At 33.8% G+C, this 14,284-nt stretch overlaps 1 protein-coding gene across 3 annotated transcripts; it reads right to left on the bottom strand.

The window, feature by feature from the left end:
- Positions 1–1,382: 1,382 nt before the first annotated feature.
- Positions 1,383–13,274, bottom strand: LOC146529194 (uncharacterized). Of its 3 annotated transcripts, none has more exons than XM_085202224.1 (3): positions 12,978–13,274; positions 6,518–6,897; positions 1,383–2,452 (listed from the first exon to the last, which is right to left on the bottom strand). In XM_085202224.1, exons 1-3 carry the CDS (start codon positions 13,036–13,038, stop codon positions 1,991–1,993), a joined length of 903 nt encoding a protein of 300 aa, XP_085058350.1. In that variant the 5' UTR covers positions 13,039–13,274; the 3' UTR covers positions 1,383–1,990. The 3 variants fall into 3 exon arrangements, with proteins under 3 accessions (XP_085058350.1, XP_085058352.1, XP_085058353.1); XM_085202226.1 differs by lacking the exon at positions 12,978–13,274 and adding an exon at positions 8,846–9,141; XM_085202227.1 differs by lacking the exon at positions 12,978–13,274 and adding an exon at positions 8,719–8,826.
- Between the last annotated feature and the right edge of the window lie 1,010 nt (positions 13,275–14,284).

The raw sequence follows: 14,284 nt of genomic DNA, 5'->3' as shown, positions 1-14,284 counted from the left end.
TTTCATTTCTGCGAGTGGGCATCGCACCCATAATCTGTCGCGTTTATAGTGACATGTTTGTGTCCTGGCGCCACGACTGGCCTCCATTGTCATTATAATAAACAAATTTTAATTTATATAAAACAAAACGTGTAATGTTAGAAAATTATAATTAATTTGCAATTGGTTCGCGGCTACGGAGCAGCGCTTGCATCACTGAGTCATAGTCGACGGAAGCCGCTTGACGAAACGCCTCGTGAAGTATGAAGGCTAGACGATCCGGTTCTCATTGTTGTTCGCTAGGAATTGTTATATATAAATATGTTGTATATTTATAATTTTTTTAATTAAAATTTATTAGGTAATTATAGATTTTTCGTTATATTTCTCAATCACTTACTATTGAATAGTTTTTTTTTTAAATAAAATTTAAAAGTGTAGTATGAAAATATTCTTGAATTTTAATATTTAATAAATGATTTATTATTTTGTAATATAAAATAGCGCATAATTTAAATTATATCTGAATAAAAAATATAAGCTGTAATTCTGGACACTGTTTGATATTTTAAACCTTTACAATTTTAAATTTAAATATTCCTTACAGCGCCATCTATGAAGGAATAGCATATATAAATATACGCAAAGATATTAGTAGTAAAATAATGTTACAATAGATAGCGTAGTTTTTAACTCATACCGCCATCTAGTATTCAAAAGCATATCTAAACTAAAATCGGCCGTAGTTATTGTAGTCTATTCTTCTTGCCACTAGATGGCGCATTTATTTGCATATATTAATATAATGGAGTACAATAAAATTTAAAAAATGCTTTTACAACATACTCGAAGATATGTGCGTATTTTTACATTTAAATAATACGTTTAATTATTTTTTACAATATTAATATATTGATAAAAATAAATTCAACATTCATGGAAGAGAATACCTTTGTTGGTAGAATGCTGATTTAAGTAAATTTTGTTTAATTTAAAAAATATATTTACAGAAAGTTATTTGGCATAAAGAATATTTAAATATATTTATAAAGAAAAAAAAATTAGGTAAAATTTTATAAATATTAATTAAACTCTGGAGCTTTTGTAACATTTTCAATATTTAACACGTTGGAAACGCATAGCATTATTGCTTGCTTAGCCAGAGCCTTTGAATAATGGTATAGAACCACTGGTTCAATATCTGCTACGTTCAAATTTAAAATGAGATTTATAAATGTTTATATTTCATTAAGCCATAATCCAAAAAAAAAATAATATATAATTTACTTATCAAATTTATTATAATAATTTAAAAATCAATTGAATATAGGCTAATATATATTGTTAGTGACATAATATAAATAATTTATTGCCTGGACGAGAATAAAACAGAAACACATGAATATTTTATATAAAATAGTTTATTGCTTAAGTCTGTATTTACTTTGATTTGTAGTTACAAATTACAAATGCTGTAAAGCTATGTACACAATGTCATCGACATTATCGTGGTATCAGTTCGACAATTACAAACTAACGGCACATTTTTCTTACATATCTAAATTACATAAATAAGCACCTTAAATTAGCTAAAAGTCTTTCTTTCCTAAAAAGGCAATAAGTGCCCGCTAATAATACTTATTGAGATTAAGAAAAATTAAGAATTCATTTTAATAACAGATCACAAAGCAATCGGAATAATAATTGTAAGAGTCAAAATAAATAAAATTAAGATCAAAGGCGTATGTATATACACAAGTGTGAAGGACGAAGACAACTTAAGTACGCATGCGCAGAGGAACTTATTAAATACTCTCAATAAATTAACAATCACTATCAACTACAGAATACTAAATATCACAGAGAAAGTACCCATTACTTAATCAACGTAAGGTTTCGTCAAGCGATTAACTGAATGTCTCACATGTTAGAGAGCAAGTAACTAATAATAAATAAGTACAAAAGCGACGCACGGACACTGAATAAATATTTAAGGGGTTTACTAAAACACTCAGCTCATCGAGGGCGTGTTGTTTTTGTTGTTCTTGTTTCTCTTGTTGCCGAGCTTCTCCCTCATCTTAGCGTGGAACGCGGCACATTTTCTATCCGTCTTCTTGCTGAGCGGGCACCTAAATTCGAAGTACCAATTGTTCAAGAAGTTTCCGTAACCCCTGAACGCTATGTAATCGTTTTTGAGACACTGGGTGGCGTCGACCTTCTGCTTCAACGCGTCTAGATTCATACGATTCTTGTCGAAGAACGGCACCTGCATGTTAACAGATACCATATTCTCTTGTATTTCTGCAATAGTGCTGGTCAGCTTGTCCAAGGTATCGGTGAGCAGCTTCCGGCGTACTATCATATAGTTGGCAAACGGAGCGTCGGGCAGCTCTGGCTGAACTTTCAATAATAAATGGAAAATAGTTTCGTATTCCTTAAGCGTCTTGTACAGTTTCGGCATCAGATATGTGAACTGCAACAAAAGAAAATTTCTATTAGTTAATAAATAGAGACTAGAGAAGTAATGATGGATTGCGTGAAGATATTTAAGTTTGAATTAATATAGCGTTTATACATATTGTGAACAGTTTGCGCCGCGGCCAATTTGTGTCGAGGCTGTATAATCTATAAGTATTTGTGATTGTATAACTATTCTCGTGACATTATTGAGGAACCGCGTACATATTGCAAAGCGAGATTTAAAATTAAGTTTATATAGATAGGTACTTAGATACGACTGGCTTAAGACGTGGCTAAAGGAAAAATGTTTTTTTTCTTCGAATGTGCAGGCTGTGGTAATAGGAACTGGTGTTCGGTGAAAAATGTAAGGTCAGGTTGCATTTGATTTTTCTTAGTATTTGACGTTAACCGTTTAGTTTGTTGCTTAACATTTATAATGAAGATTATGTAGTTAAACTATTAGCTACATTTAGTCACATTGGTAAATAATGATGTATAGAGGAAATGGGTATGTTGCATATACCTATATAGTTATTACGTCAATTAGAAGTGACAATACGTATTTTTCCTTTAAATATTCATGAATATTTATGATGCTTTAATTGTTAGAGGAAAATGTTTGAACCATTTTTTTTTATTTCAGGGTAAGTTTAAATGGCGACTTCTGTAGGAATTATTGGCCGTATTAGGTATAGTTATGTAGCTAATGCATGATGCAATATTAAATATATTTATTATTTATATTGCTATATGCTATTTCTCACGATGTAGGTTAGGAAGTTGATTGATAACAATATCAATACGGTAAAATACAAGTAATTATTATGAAAAGATTTATAATCAACAATCACAGATGATTATAATTTAACTTATTAATTGTCAAATTACTATTTATTAACTAATCGTTATTCGTTTCTTTGTTTCATATCAATTACGTAATGTTATAAATAGGTGTGTAACCTACGACAATGCTCACTTATAGATACAATAATGATGAATAACTCCCAAGCAAACAGACAATACAACTAGACGAGCCGGTTTGCTTTGCGCGGTACAACTGTGGTTTGAGTATATATATATTTTTTCATTAATTTCTTATAAATATATATGAAAAAAATACAAAAAAATAATAACCTTAACCACATAAAGGACTTGAATGTACCATTAACGTTATCGAGACGATACGTCACGCGACTGAAATTGAGTAATACAGTTGACTAATACTTTCAGGAAAATAGCTTCCAGTCGCGCTTCTATTAGTGAATAAACTCATTGATATTCGTGGAATAGGAAGCGCCACTTGTGGAACCATTCATGTAAATTATATGTTTGCGATTCCCCTGAAATACTTCCGAATGAATCAGACTTGTTTAACCGACTACCTACGTGTTACCAACGTGGTATACAGATGCCGTTCCATACGTTACAATTATTATATCCAATATTTTAACATAAAGATTTTTTAAAATAAATAGCAAATATTTCACTGTAACTATAACATTTATCAGATAAAATGTGAAAGGGGCGAGGCGCACTCAAAATTATTTATTGCAGAACAAGATAAAACTCACTAACTCCAACAATGGACCCTAAAATCAATCGTGAGCACTCGAAGGCGTCGTAAAATGAGTTCGTTTAGAGCAATACCTCCAATCCGGTGAAGTAGGAACGACAATAAAAGCGCCGTCTCTGCGCGGCGGAATGGCGGTATTAACGCAGAAAGCCCGACAATGCGCCGTACATTAGCCTTAAACAGGCAGGCCCGAGCGAGGAACGTGTCGGAGACAAACGCCGCGCGCCCGACCCGTAACTCCGCATTCGTCTCACTTCGACAAATTATGTGTTTTTAACATTTCGTGTTGTTTTGTTAAATCGTAAATACTGAGTAAACACTGAGACCACGGAGCGATCGCTCAGGCGTCTGTCAGCGTGAAAGCGTTGGCACCTGCGGAATGTCTTTCTCATTATTTATCGCAACTCTTGTACGATTTTCTAAAAGCTTTACAGATAGTAGCGAACGAAAATTTATAAATGTATTCCAATTTTATGAATTATTATTTGGATATACAATAAATAACTTTTATACTTTTTATATATTATTTGTTTTGTATTGGCAGTAAGAAGTGTACAATATGAGCCTTGAAATAATAACAATGCAATTTGTAATTATAATATTATGAACTAACACGTTACGGACAGAATGTCCACAACAATCTTTAGTAGGGCTTGTATTTTAACGTCTCATTTAAGCGGTATTTAATTTTTAAATTGTTCGTAAGTCAACTAAGGCCGAGCGGAGCTGAGATCACTTGAATTCTAACGCTTTCCTTTGCCCAATGTTAAATATTTGAATTTCTTAAGTGGGCATGCATTGACGAACTGTCGAAACATACACAAGAAATATTTAATATTCATTGACATGGATACCGAGCGACTCTACACTGGCTTGTTAAAAAAATGAAGTCGACGGCGTGCGAGGCGCAGGGCCCTCCGGCCCTCCGGCCCCCTGGCCCCATGTCTAAGGACATCTGACACCCGGTACTCGTATATACTCTGGTTTGTTTTGTGTACTAATTAGTCGGTGTTCAATATGAATACGTAATAGAAAGTCGCGGTCCAGATGTGTGTTCGGCAAATAATAAAAGCTTTGAGAGATCCGTTATGAGGCACTTATGGATTTTGTATTTTAAAAGCGGAGGTGGTTTGTATAATTCTCATGTTTAAAACGAACGAATTAACGCTATTAAAGCTTTAGACAAACAAACCTGTTACTGTAAACATTGTAAAATGGAACGATTCTTTTACAAAGGACTTTGCGTTGTGAAAACACGATATATTGATTTCAAGGTGTTATTCTGTCATAGAAAAGAGTTTATTTGACATTTTAAACCTTGAATTTTGAAGTATTTCTTCTAATATATTATAGAGAATAGCTTTTGAAACGCTATTTGACCGGACCGTGCGACTTAACCGTTCGTTTGAGATCGCGTGCGCACAACGGAATCTGTCGGTGTCCATCTATGCAAATTTCCACGAAACATTTAACTGGACCCTTGGTTTGCTTCGCGCCTACTCTGACTAAACAAAAGTCAGTTCCAGTTTATTATTTTACTTATTTTTGTTTTTATGTATATTTACTTGTGCTTTTAACTTTATTTCAAATATAATTTATTTAGTGATAAAACTTCCTCTTGGAATCAAATCATTATTCATCATCATCATTGTGCCTGAAGAAGCAAACCTTAACAGTAATTCTGTTGTTTTAACGAATTATATTATAACAGCCGATAAAGCTACATCGATCGATCAAACGATAAACTAATACCAGCTCACAAAATATTTAATACCAACCAATTTGCAAACGGATTGCGGTACGGGAAATTAAGGGTTTATATTTTTAGTTATTGCCCTTAAGTACAATGTGAAGTAACTAAACGGGGTACAAAGGCTGCCCACATGTAATTTGGTCCGATGAAACCTCATTTAAGTTGCAACAGTGGAGCCTCGAGCACGGCTAATATAAACGAAGATTCCTGGTCTCAAATAAAGCAAAAATAAATTACAATAACGTAAAAACACTGAACTGGCAACAAAAAGAGTGATGGGCCGGACCACCACACCCCTGAGACGCGAAATGAGCGGCTTTAGTAATTACACTGTCAGACTGTTTGAAGCGAATTTCAAATATTAAAGGCGCCTTCAAATCATAATCATTTTACCCGATAACACATCAATCAACACGGCTGAACCTATAGTGCTATCAATGTTAGACAATTTTTAAATATTAAATAGCTTATAATTAAATAATTTATAATTTTAGCTTTTTGTTGTATCCCGTATGGAGCAGGGTAGGTAGAGGGAGCCTAGTGTTAAGACACTCCGCTCCACCCTTTCTGCTAAATTCATCGTCGCGCTTTGCCTCGACACCAGAGTGAAGAAATGAAAATATTAAATATTCCTAGATTGCCAATGCCTAATCCCTAGGCTGATCTCGACTGGCCTCTAAAAACTTATAACTTACAACTTTTATAAATAATTAATAACTATTTATATGTAATATAAAGGTAAGAAAACACACCTTTCGCTCAGTAATTGATTTTCCTTTTCTGGCAGTTTTGTAGTCATGGAAATGAATGTCAACAAAATTGACAGCCGGCAGCCACACCGGCATGCCGTCCCGGTACTCCCGCGTCTCGTTCAGCACCCTTCGGTCTTGATCGAAATACCTTTTTGTATTTCGTAACTTATGTTTTATCATTCTCGTAGCATTTTTAAATTGATCGGAATTTGCTTGGTTTTTTGGCCGCTTTACAGACGAGTCTTTGGTGATTTGCGCCAGGTTTTCGGGTTTTCTTTGGTGCCGTCGCTTGTGCTCCACCGACCGCGCCTCCGCTGGTGTTAGACACATGGCGATCAATATAACTACGGATACAGCTACCAATAGCCTTTTGGAAAAACCTGGAACAAATAGAAAACGTAAATAAGTATATTTTTTGTAAGTGACATGAGAATATTAAAAAAATGTAAAATATATGCTGTATATTTTTTTCGTCTTTTATCTTGAACGTTTTTACAAAAATAATAATTTCCTTTATCTTATTTGCATATATGAATGTACTATAAGTTATAAGATTTACAGTGTATTCCGCATACAGCAGGCAGAAGGAAGCTAGTGTTAACTTCGTTCCCCACTTTTCGCAGCATTTTCGAGGCATTGCGTATTGAGTGGTGGAACTCAACGCCGCGCTTTGCCTTATTACCAGAACGAAGAATTGAAAATATAAATAAAAAAATAATTCATTCCACCGAGTGGGTAACCCACATCTGTCGCATTTACAGTCACACCTTGTACCACTGCACTGCGACGGTCTCAAAAAAAAAACATTTTTTATTAAAATTTTGCAATATTCGAGCTTTCGCACGGAAATCGTACAAGTTTTCTCGTCAATTTATCGGTTTGCTGTTATTAAAGGCTTGATGTTTGCGTCGGGCCATAAAATATGTTTTATGTTCGAACAGAGAGATGCAATTCTGTAAAGCGACATGGTCTAACTTCTAAAAGAGAAACACTACCAACTTTGCAACGCAAACCTTTGTCGGCCTCAAGTGCTAAAAACATGGAAAGTAGTTCTAATACATTTCGCGAATATTACCTTTTATTGTATGTATACAAGAAAATAAATTTACTTTGCACCATAATATAAGAAATATAATAAATGGAAAAATATGAAATGGAAAATTAGCTATTTCAAAGAATATACATTATTGCGTTAATCAAAAACAAACAGTATTTATAACAGGAACTCGAATTACCTATGTTACGTCAAACGAGGATAAGCCGAGGTTTATGGTCAGTGAATCATTAGGTCAATCCGTGTCGTTGACAATTCTATGTGTGCTAAGTAAACGCGGCCTTACGCGTACAGATAAAAATAGGAGACGCGCGAAATGTTGGTAAACTGTTAACTGATTACATTTTAACACTAGATTTATTTACTCTGTGTCCATTGTTTGCGTTTATTAACTATCAGATGTATAATAGTTTATGCATTGTCAAGATCAAACAATGCTTACGTGTTTAGTACGAAAACCAGACTAAGTTAGTTGCGTTATTCGCTACGGGGATTTCCCGAATATTTATTGTTACACGGAATAATATTTAAAGTTAACTTAAATCCTACGTCAATGCTCAATACCTATTAAATATTTGACAGCGCAGTTAATAAATATATAGAAAACTATAGATATTACAAATATAGAGGCGAAACAAATTGGAGATGTATGGAATAATTAGCAGCATCCAAAAAAAGTATGCGAGGTAATCGATCGAGTTTGAAAAGGTACTCTGGCGGTATCGGATGTCATCGGATGGGTTCCCGCGAACCCCTTTGATGGAGAGCCGACGCTGCCATGTTGAACATTCCCACACGATCCGCTGGCTAGGCTATATCGGAGTTTCTCGATTCGTATTGTCCGATTCCAAAAACGTTCATGAAACAAATTAGCGCGCCGATTTTGAGAATTTATTTATGGCTAATGTTTTGACAGGTTTTATGGTACGTGATGTATCTTTATGCTAATAGGATATAATTTGTTTAGCGAAATGCTTAATATTTTTGCTTATCATTTTTATTTCAATTTTTTTTAATTGTAATGATATTCTACTTTTATTAAGTAAAATTGTTTTAGCAATTACCAATATCTTATATTTGTTCTACATTTTTGTTGCTTGTTGTCTATATTGTTTGTAAATAACACTATAACATTATTTCCATCTACCTTCACATGTCAAACGCTTGACGTGACACCGCACCGGTACCGAAGCTCTTTAACCGTTGTTTATTAATAACATATGACATATTTTGCACACAAATAGTTAAATCATATTTAAAAAAAACACACACACCAGTTAAAAAGACATCCATGAACAACGCATTGATGTAGCTCCTTTTGACAAGTCCATATTCATTTGGCAATTTAATTCTTAATTACCAAAATTTTTCAAAGATAAATAATAACCAAAAAAAAAATAGAACTGATCACTCGTTTTTACTAAAAACACTATCACAGTATAAGTTTATTTTACTTTCCGAGCTTTTCCATACATGTATTTCGCATTAGGCTGCGTATGTAGGTAATGTGACCGCGGAGCGAGAGCGAGACCGGCGCGCGGGCACGACGCACGTTGAATGAGCACCGAAATGAGGCACAGTACATGAAATAGCCGGTCAAACTATGCGAAAACCCTTACGGCCGCCGGAAAGCGAACTTCGACCCTCTTGGAGACAGCCTACGTAATTCTAATTAGTTATTTATTGAACTTTCTCGTCTGTTTTTTTATGTTTTCTATATTTAATCTTTCTCTTTGCGTCGTTTATATATATATCCTAAACGTTATACTATATAACTTAATAAAATTATAAGATGTTTGAAATAATATTAACTATAGTATAGATTATATAGATAGTAGGCGGCGTTAAGTTCAGTGCCATTCAACAGGCAATGCAATTCGGCGGAAAGTGGGAAGTGGAATGTCTTAACATTAGGGTCCCTCTATTTACCTAGAATCGAACCTAGGAACCCAGTGTTAAGACACTCTGTTTCTATTAAAACACAGATAGACTCTCCGTCGAAATAAAATTATTAATACCAAATAAATTAAACATTTCTATGACAAAATCTATAAAGATTTAATATTAAAACGTTTCATACAAAATCAAGTCTCTACGCCATTCGCTTTCTACATCTTGTGCAAGTGAACAATTATTCGGTTAGACCTCGCGGTGATTCATCGATGAGTCTATCCTAAAGTGACTTTTATCGGGCATTCGTCGCGACTCGCGATCTTGACGGAGCACACATAGACAATACTTAAGTACTTGCTCGTGAGCACGTGCTGACATGTTCGACTTTATATATATTTTTTCAGCTTCACGCTGTATCCCGCATGTAGCGGGGTAGGTAAGAGGAGACTAGTACCACACCACTGCCCACCTTCCGCCGAATTCTGGAGGCATTGCATGTTAATTGCAGTGAACTCCATGTCGCATTTTGTCTCAACAGGAGAGCGAAAAAATAAAAAATAAATATTACAGTCCCTCGAGAGGAAATCGAACCTACAACTTGTCGCGTTTACATTCACACACTACTACGCCTCTTTATACATACATATATATATATATATATATATATATATATATATATATATATGTATATATGTATATATATATATATATATATATATATATATATATATATATATATATATATGTATAAAGAGGCGTATATATATATATACCCAAACATAGTATATTACTTATATATATATATATGTATTCTAATCACTAGATAATGAAAACGATAATGCTTTTACTACAATACTATTGACTCATAATTTAATTATTCTGTTCATATCAGCCGTGTTAAAGGAATTTACCTAGTTTTCAATTTTACCTAATAGCTTCTATATTTATATCCTAATAATAATCGAAAGACTTGATAAGGATATCGAGGCCGTCGTGGCTCAGTGGCAGAAGCGAATGGCTGAAGAATCGATGGTAGTGGGTTCGATTCCCACTCGGAAAAGTAAACTGTTTAATAACAACATTTTCATCGCTCTGGTAGCAAGGAAAATTCGGCGGAAAGTGGGTAAGTGCTGTGTGGGATACAGCGTAAAGCTATTTATAGTTTTTTTTTAATTTGAAAACGATGTTAATTTTTTTTTTGATTTGTCTTATAATATAACTTGCCCACATAATCAGTAAGCGTAAAAGAAAATGAAACAAATATTCACCTGGACGGTATTACAACAAAAGTAAATTTCGTTTTCTTTTTAACAATGTCTGTCTTCGTGAGCAAACAGCAAACAACGCGAAAAAGAACCCAAGGACCAAACTCGAAGGCGAACTAAGCTTAACAAGAGAAAAAAAAAACGATTGTATGGGAAAGACACTCGAGTCTGACATAGATAGTTGCACAGTTCCACCTACGTAGAGTCCACGGTTAACGCAGTATTCTTATGGGGCCGTTCTTACGTGACTTTGTCGTATCTAAAATATAATCTAACAAATTGTATGGCACACCGCGTCTCATAACCGATATTAGATTTAATACCAGGTTATATTCTAGTGGTTTGTGGTGGTTTGAGCGAGCTCCTCGAGTATTTACATTGACATGTTTTTTGTCCCGTGGTTAACAAGGCGACGCCATTGTACTCGACCGCGTATTATTGATATTGTCAATACAGGATTGTTGTGTTCATGATTAATTACTTACTATTCCCGAAAGTGATGCCTTTTTTGTTTGTTTTACATTTGTATGAACTTTTGTTTTTAAAGAAAATACTTTTTTCCAATTAATGTTAATATGCTGATAGCTGTAATATTGTTCTCTACTCTCCGCTTTCCGTAAAATGTTCAAAATGCTTTGTTTTTGTTGGTGGAATCTGGAATAACGTAGAACATCGTGGTTTATTTTTATTTTAGATATTTGAAAAAATACTTAACAACATTTTAAATATAAAATTATTTGAACCAACTACTACCACAAAGTTAACGTACCAACTACGTTTATTTTAGTCTAATATTATTTATTAAATTAAAAATTAATAAGATTTTTTAAAATCTTTAATATTACATACTAATGTTTCTCATTTAAGTGTTTTTTATCGTGAAAAGTCATTTGTAATTAGCCGATGGAGTGGCTTTTCCGGTAGGCAATTGTCTCGAACAGATTGCACAACTAATTTAGTTTTTATTGAGAGCCTTAAATATAGAAACGAGATAAGTAATAATGGTTAATTGGGAGACACGAATGCTTTTATTGAAAAAACTAACCGTGTGTTGAATATAGAGGACTGTATTAAAGGTGTAATTATATCTTTGTAACACTCGCCGCCTTGTATTCGCTAAAACGAACAATTTGTAGGTACATTCGTTGTATAGCAACTAATATAGCTTTAAAATTAGTTAAAGATGATAGTAAAAAAAAAAACATCCGCCGATTGTTTCGAAGGTGAGTCACGGATTTCCCAAATTTTCGCGAAGACACGTCATGGAAAAGCGTCTGAAAGCCTACAAAAGCGGTGTCGAATCTCAGAACCAATTATCTATTACTCATGCCAGAGGAAATGTAGGTGGAGTGTTTGATTCCGTTTTATTTTACGTTGATATGTGTACCGGTAGTACACACTTAATCGCAATTATGTTTTCTGACGTAATATTATCGATATTTTAGTTGCAATTATATTATATTTTTAAGATACTGCAGCTTCATACCTGCATCCGTTTACTAGTACAATATATCAGTGGCTATTAATATTTTTATCACTATAAAAAATAGGGCCTGTATAGTTATGTTCACGATGAGGATATGTTTCAGGTATTATGAAATAAAAACATATACTGTACATCAAAATTTAATCCTCCAATTCGTAAACTCATATAGCTTTGCCGATATATTTAAAATATCTTTTAAATTTAATATTAACAAACATAGTGTCAGTTAATTTAAGTTTACCGTATCTTAAACGCAGCTTCCGCAGCAATCGTTTCTGTCTTTCGAGTCTTTATTATTGTTCTCGCCGCAATATAAATCATACCCGAGCGAACTTACACTTTACCCTCAACGCCACAGACTATACAGCTGTCAACAAATATCTAAGGAAATATTGCAGTGTTTCTAATAGTTTAGGAAGCATAATCATAGGCTCTGTCCATTTACAAAGTTTGTGGTGCACAAGAAATTAAGGTTAAACTTGATGGTACGGGGTCAAGCTGGTGTGAGTTTAGTATTTTATAACAATAGAGTATTAGCTTACTGCATTTTAATAATATATTCAAATTTAGCTTTATTTAAGATTTTTTTAAAAGAAATTAGATTTAGATTGTTTGTATGTAAAAGTGTTATCATTTCAGCATTAGATCGCTGTTCTGACGTTATTTTATTAAAGTAAGTTGCATTTTCCTCGATCAATATACGACAAAATATAACTGTTAATTAATAAATAGATTTAAAACCATAGAAATTAATTCACTTACTTTTTGTATAGTAACGCATCCCAACGGAATATCCGCTGCAGCAGGTGCAATTTTGGCACATGTTGATTTTTTTATGTTATCACAGATAATATCAATCTTTGGTACAAATGTCACGTGTCAATCTCACTCACTATTACAACAATAAGCACTGGCACATTGCCGTAATAAACATAAAAAATATATCCTAATCTATGGTTCAATTTAAAAATCGAACTAAATGACAGCTACCGCTCGTTTCGCGTTCAGGCTTGGCGGTTACGTTCAGCTGGCCGCGTTACGTGTAATGTGTGTCCTGAACGGATTTCCACGGCTTTTATGTAGTTCGCCGGCGCTCCCGTGATAAAGGGTGCAAAAAACCGATTGTTAGCAGGAGGGCCCGCCATTACGTCACGGACGACGTCGCGCGCGTTCAGGACGCAAACGCGCAGATGCTCTTGCGCAATACGCTGTTCAAACAAATAGCATGTGGTCCTTAGCCGGATCCCGGAGCGGTGTGAGAATTGATGGTGTCACTTATCGTTCTCAAATGTATGAGGTGAGTTAATTAAATTAATATTATATTTACGAGAATAATATCATATACATAAGAAATGTATTAAAATTGACTGAAAGTAAAACCTATTACAAACTTAATTATTTTATAAATTAATGAATTATTTTGGATTTCATAATTTGTTGACAACATTTCTAAGAGTTTAGATGTTGTTGTAATATTAAGATTTAAAAGTAATAGTTTTTACAAAATAGGTCAAAGTGTAGGCTTAATTACAACATTCTCAATGCTAAATATGTTTTGTTTATATTTGTTATTTTATATGATGAGGAGATGGTCATTGTTTTCAAGAGATGCTTGAAAGTCTACTTCAGATAATATAGGAATTTAGTTTATCAAAAATAAACATTTATCTTTCGTCTATGTAATTCTACTGGCATAGATTAAAGGACACAATGAAAAAGCTGAATTATTTATTACAAAAATTATTTTTTCTTTGGCTAATGTTAGATCAGAATATGTGTAATACAATATAACGCCATTATGGAAAGCAGCAGCAGCAGCTTAAAATAGAATTCAGCCAGCTATTCCATTTGCAATTTCAGCGGGGGTGTAGCTTACTAAGTCTTCCCGCCTCCACGAGAGTCCGCCTCTTAATTTAATCCCGAAATAGTCTCATATGATTGGTCACTCAATATAAGTCATTCGCCTATTACATGCAGCAAGCGTTTAAGCTATAAGCTGATTTACTATGTAACGAAAACAAGCGAAAATAGAAATGTTAGTAAAACTATTTGGTATTCATCACCACCAC

The sequence above is a fragment of the Heliconius melpomene genome, chromosome 18, assembly GCF_056956725.1.
Source record: "Heliconius melpomene rosina isolate 202511_hmr_F chromosome 18, ASM5695672v1, whole genome shotgun sequence".
NCBI lineage: Eukaryota > Metazoa > Arthropoda > Insecta > Lepidoptera > Nymphalidae > Heliconius > Heliconius melpomene.
The sequence above is the reverse complement of the archived record's forward strand: the minus strand, read 5'-3'. Positions and strand labels throughout refer to the sequence as shown.

Excerpts from the sequence above, each read along its gene's own strand:
- LOC146529194 (XM_085202224.1), bottom strand. The coding sequence starts at position 13,038 with ATGTGCCAAAATTGCACCTGCTGCAGCGGATATTCCGTTGGGATGCGT. Across the intron at positions 6,898-12,977 it reads GATGCGTTACTATACAAAAA|GTTTTTCCAAAAGGCTATTG; the intron begins GTAAGTGAATTA and ends TATTTGTTCCAG. Across the intron at positions 2,453-6,517 it reads AATCAATTACTGAGCGAAAG|TTCACATATCTGATGCCGAA; the intron begins GTGTGTTTTCTT and ends CTTTTGTTGCAG.